The sequence below is a fragment of the Gadus morhua genome, chromosome 17 (assembly GCF_902167405.1).
Source record: "Gadus morhua chromosome 17, gadMor3.0, whole genome shotgun sequence".
NCBI classification, from domain to species: domain Eukaryota; kingdom Metazoa; phylum Chordata; class Actinopteri; order Gadiformes; family Gadidae; genus Gadus; species Gadus morhua.
In genome coordinates this window covers 21,117,080-21,122,844 of record NC_044064.1, presented here as the reverse complement: position 1 = coordinate 21,122,844, position 5,765 = coordinate 21,117,080, and the positions used below count along the sequence as shown (strand labels likewise).

At 39.2% G+C, this 5,765-nt stretch overlaps 1 protein-coding gene across 1 annotated transcript; it reads left to right on the top strand.

The window, feature by feature from the left end:
- The first annotated feature begins 606 nt into the window (after window positions 1–606).
- Window positions 607–5,134, top strand: LOC115529295 (uncharacterized G-patch domain protein DDB_G0278987-like). Its single transcript, XM_030337904.1, has 5 exons — window positions 607–999; window positions 1,102–1,231; window positions 3,851–3,991; window positions 4,415–4,609; window positions 4,836–5,134. The coding sequence occupies exons 1-5, from the start codon at window positions 997–999 to the stop codon at window positions 5,132–5,134; spliced, it is 768 nt and encodes a 255-aa protein (XP_030193764.1). The 5' UTR covers window positions 607–996.
- The last annotated feature ends 631 nt before the right edge of the window (window positions 5,135–5,765 follow it).

Genomic DNA, 5,765 nt, shown 5'->3' with positions numbered 1-5,765 from the left:
TTCCACGTCATTCGACGCGATCCCCCGTTGCGATCGTCTGTTGCCAGGCAGGTTTGGAATGGATTACTATGGATGACGTAGGCCGGTACAATTTTCGCCCCCGGTACAATTTTTAACGTGACAGCACCAAATCCTATGGCCCCAAAATCTGTGTATCTTCCGTTCAATCCATATCCGTTTGGAAATCAAAACACGAAAAACGAAAAGTGACTTTTTAAAAAATCATCCTCTTTGGGATAGCTTGACCAGATATTCATCACATGTATTTCTCTTTTAAAACATGTATACCGGTGTAATAGTCTCTGTATGAGCTTTTACCAATAATAAAGTCGAGAGAACAGTTTGGGAAAGCTGAGCGGTAGGGAAACCGCCTCCCCTCTGCCGCGTTCCCTCTTTGAAATGAAGGGAGGCGACGAGCTGCAGCGTGGTGGAGGCGCGGAAACTCGCAATAATATCATATTCCAACCTAAATGGTTGTGCCGATTGCCAAACAACTGATGGGCCCATGAGTTAACAATAATTAATAACATTAGCACACTTACCAGATGTGGAGGTCTGTGGACTGTGTGTAGTAGACCATCTTCATTTTGCGTCTGCAGTTTTTGCATTTCACTTTTCTTTGCAGCAACCTTTTCTTTTGCAACCATGTTATCAACTTGAATGATGTTTTTTTTGACTCCTTGACATTCACTTTTCTCAAAAGTGTTCCCACAAGCGAAGCCATAGCACCGGTGGGCAGAGGAAATAACTGATGTTACTGGCCCCGATTTGAAAATCTGGCACACTTTTCTGTTATTAGTTCAATATGTGGAGGTACGCTTGATTTTTACATCTAAACACCTCCCACCGCAAAGGTTGGGCTGATTCCCTGGTTGTTGCCTGACTCAATCATAATAATCAAGCGCTTCTACCGTCCGATTGGCTAAGCCGCACCGCCAACTCTGTGCCGTTGAAAGAAGCTATTAGTCCGCGCAAAATAAATTGGATCTTGTCGCTATGGTAAGTATCAACCCTCTCTCAACAGTTATTGTTTTATTTCGAAAGCAGGCGCCATTACTTGTATGTGTGAACCACTTATGTTAGGCCTACCTTTTGTTTCAGTACCAGCATATGATTTTCCATCAGTTAAGTTCGGCGTTGCCTGGAAATATGATGGAAAGGCCTGAGCGCTCTACCCGGGCAAAAGGACAGCGGGGGAATGAAGGAGAAAGCTCCGATATGCCTACTGCTGGTAAGTTGGGTTGACACATTTGTAAAGTTATTGTAATACTCAAACTGTTTCTGGCCGGGCTCGGCAAGAGCTATTACCGTTAGCTTTGCTTAGCTGGGGGTTGACGACGTTATTACCCATAGATAGATATAGAACTAGATGTCTCGTCCACGCTGCTGGCCAATGGAGTTGAACGTCACCACTGGCGGCCATCTTACCACAATAAGCTGCTCACCCGTAACATTGTGTTGGTAGTGGTACATGTACTTTTTAAATAACCATAACTTGCTAAACTTTCAACAGATTTTCAAACGGTTTGGTTTATTATAAACGTCAGAGATGTAGGTATGACAGTACATACTTACGAATAATTGTTAGGTTCTAAGAAAAATAGAATAATGTTCTAAAATAGGTACAAGATTTCCTTTTACAAATATACATCAAGAAAGGCTGCATGTTGAAATCCCCACCCTGTACAGAGATTTATTCATGCAATTATTACCATGTGTTTTCTTATGAAATTATCATTAAACAGAACAAATAGGTGCAATAAATACACACATGCACAAGGTATTCATGTTATTTATGTTAAAGCAATACATGGGTTACTAAAACTCAGCAATCTATTGTGTTGGTAACTTCACTCAAATCTATCTACAGTCTAGTATGCATTTAGACAAATACGATAGAATATGAATATAATATGTGCAACCTTTGTGGTTGTTCAAGACACACTGAAGGCATGATGCCGACATAGGTTTGCAGAGAAATGTATACAATATGCACACTGATGGCCGTTGAAACCCCAGTGTCCATCCTCACGGGAAGGTGTGTGTGTGTGTGTGTGTGTGTGTGTGTGTGTGTGTGTGTGTGTGTGTGTGTGTGTGTGTGTGTGTGAGCCTGAATGAAGTTTTAGGTTCTCCAACAGAAAACCCCACAGCATACTTTTCAGAATTTGTACAGGCTTCTCCACTTATAATAGGGGTGTGAATCTTTGGCTTCAGACGATTCGATTTTGATTAATGATTCAGTAGGCAATTCGATTCAAGGACAAATATTATATTTTGGAACGATTCGATTCGATTCTGTAAACCACGATTCGATTCAGTAACTTTTAACCAAAATTCTATATCTGTGAAATAAACATGCAATAATGTGACACCCCTTGTCAATTTTACCACTATTCTTTGCGAAGCCAAAATGCTTCCACACTTTGGATTTCAAGTTTGCTGGTGCATTAACAATCTCGCTGCCGCTCTCTGCCATGTTTGAAATGCACCATTAGAGGGTGAGGGAGAAAAAAAACTTGTGGGACTTCCTTGCAAGCTGACTAGCTGATGACAGAGTTACGGATTACCGAGCTGCACTTCACAAAATAAACGTGTAAACTAAGTCTTAAAACATTAATCATGATCGATTCATACGTTTTAAAGCATTTATATCGATTATTGGTGAAGCCAAAGCGATTCATTCTATTTATTTATTTTAGCAGATCGATTTAGTTGAATCGGTAGGACTGACAATCGATTCATCGATTTATCGCATGAATCGTTACACCCCTAACTTATAAGGCGTTTTGTGGCTCTGGACAAAAATATAAAGGTTGCCTACCCCTGGGTGTAGTTTCAATGTTGACAAATGTTTATTCATTCAAGTGTATGAGTGACAGAGAAAGTGAGGTAGCCAGTGGTTTTCAAACTTTTTAACAATGAGTACCCCCTCAGAAAATATTTGTCTCTTCAAGTACTGTACCACCATTGTGACTAACATTGACCCACAGTCACATGGCTTGTGAAGGGCAAAGTGTTGTAGCCTTACTGTTACTGTTCGTCACTTTACTTCACGCTGCTACAGTTGCAGCTTGAAGTCGTGCTGGTATTAAAAAATATTGTGAAGGTATTAAAAAAGGTAGTAAATTCAACTCAAGAATCTTTGTATAAACCCTCCCAATGACACTGATCTACTACCACTAATATGTAACGTAACGTCTGACTGGTAAGAGTCGTCCCTCCAGAGGTGCCTGTTGAGCCAGCGGTGCACCCAATTAGTGTTGCGAAGATTTAGAGAATTTGTGCGATGTGATTATGGTGACCAATATTGCGATTTACGATGCAATATATAAAAAGGAATTATGATTGTACTGGCTTGGTTTTCAAGGAAAATGTGAGAATTGATAGTTTTAAAACCTGTATATCTCAATTTAAAACATACACATATAAATAATCAAAATATGAATGTATAAAAGCTTGTACTATAGGCTAATGCCTTTAATGTGTGTGAAAGTGATTCCACAGTGATAATGTCCTTTTGTCCTGTCTCTAAATTTCTTTATTTATAACATGCACTTCATTTGCTGTTTAACAATGCTAAATGTATTGTTTATAACCAACAATTTCTTGTGTGATTTTGGACACCAATAACATTAATATAGCCATCTGGTGCATTCATTTTGATGCATCAACTTCTGTCAGTAACCATCATTTTCCGTTGTGTGTCCTGATAATTCACCTATGACAAAGGATAGTAGTATGCCACAACTGGGTAATACATGTATAGTTCATACCATTGTACAAAAGTTAACATGTTAAATTTTCCTACAAGTTTTGACTTGTTTATTCTATTTTTTATCCTATTTTGCAGTTAGTAATATCGAAAATTTTCAACCACACAAAGTGCAATGGAAGAAAAGGTCGGAAGAGCTGCAGTCCCGAATCAATGAGCTGGAGGAGGAGAATGCTTTGCTCAAGCAGCAGCTTGAGCAAAGGCCTTCAGCAAATCAAGGTTAGTAAAGCTGGAGTAAAGTTTTACTTAAGGACTTTCAAGAATGTATGTGGCTTCACTAGAATTTTACAACAATATACCACAACAATATTGGGGTTCACCCATCGTATGAGGGTCACTCTATGTCACAACGTCTGATAGACATATGAGCATATGAGCTCACATCGTGTAGCGACAGTACCTTTAGACTTTGTCTCACTCCGTTTTTCAAGGAAATCATGTCATTCAGATCTTCCTGAGTGGAAGCTAGCTTAACCCCACCTCCTTTACAGCCACCCCCTTCCCGACTATCAGCCGTCAGAACCTTGGTCAGAACGTATTTTTCGAAATTGTGCAGTGGGAGAAGTTATGCTGAGACAGGGGGTAAAGTTGTACTTTAAGGTTGTTTTAAGTTTTATTTTTCTGCTTTTTGTCATTTCTCAGGTGAGAAAATGGACAACACTGCCACCGACCCAGAGTCAGACACTGACTCGAGTTCCAACTCCAGCACTGACTCCACCGATTCCAGGAGCAGTGATACAAGCTCTTCCTCCTCTGATGGCCGCAAGAAAAAGAGGAAGCACAAAAAGAAAAACAAAAAGAAGAGCAAAAAGGCTTCAAAGAACAAAGGACTTCGAGGTAAAGTAAACTATAGAGTTGTGCTGTATTTCTTTAGGTTTGGAAATGAAATATAGTGTATACAGCTTAGGGCAGAATTATTAGCACCCCTATGAAAATTTCATTTTTCTAAAAGTACATACTAACCCTTACCCTGCAACTAAGACAAACCACAACCATCTTTGGGGAGAAGTAAACTGTATATATATTAGTGTTTTATTGTTGTTAATTTATTTTCCATTTTCAGTGACAACAATATCGGATGTTGTTAAAAGGTACCGATGGGTCCTTAAACTAATTCAAAAAGGACGCAAGATGTCGAGGGCATTCCTGAAGGCACGTGTTTCTAGAAACGCAGTTAAAGACACCGCAGCAATCGCGGAGCTCTACATTGCAGAGAGGAGTGTCCTGGATGGAATCAAAGGCGAACAGAGGCTCCTTCATTTAGCAAAGCTCTGCCAGTCCAAAATTGTTGGAGAACTTGCCCTTAAAATTGAAGAGCTGAAGAGGAAAAAAAACCTCATACCATTCTCCAAAAAGGGTTAAAGGGACAGGGGTGAAAGGAGAGAGTTTTTTTAATTAAACGATAAATCCTGTGTAAAATGGATCTGGGATATGTTTAATATGATAATGAGATGGGATGTTCGTTTGGGAGCAAAAAACCACATGCAGACGCATTCTTAAGTTGGCTGTTTTTAGCCGATTCTACCAAAACGCTATAAGCTTGGAACGATGTCTCGTGGTAAAAACAAAATCGCTATTTTAAACAGTTTAAAAGGCTAGAAATAGCCCGACACTTCTTTGGTAGTATAGTAAGGGTCTTAAAATATAAAACGAGGCATTGATAACTTTGTAAGTGTACAGATTGTTTACTACAAATTACATTTTATACACACAATGCCATCAGTTGTTCACCTGTCAACGCCATTTTGTATTTAAGACTCGATATAAGTACATTGACAAATACAGTGATTGTGACCTCCGGGAAGAACACGCAAGCTAAGCTCTGTGTTCGCCAATCTACTTATCAAGTCTTAAATACAAGATGGTGTCGATGGGTGAACTTCTGATGGTATTGTGTGCTTAAAATATCATTTTTAATAAACAATCTGTACACTTACAAAGTTATCAATGCCTCGTTTTATATTTTAAGACCCTTATTATACTACCAAAGAAG

What these genes read in the sequence shown, in the direction of transcription:
- LOC115529295 (XM_030337904.1), top strand. An exon ending in AAGGCCTTCAGCAAATCAAG is followed by an intron (nt 3,992 to 4,414) that starts GTTAGTAAAGCT and finishes GTCATTTCTCAG; the next exon opens with GTGAGAAAATGGACAACACT. An exon ending in AAAGAACAAAGGACTTCGAG is followed by an intron (nt 4,610 to 4,835) that starts GTAAAGTAAACT and finishes TTCCATTTTCAG; the next exon opens with TGACAACAATATCGGATGTT.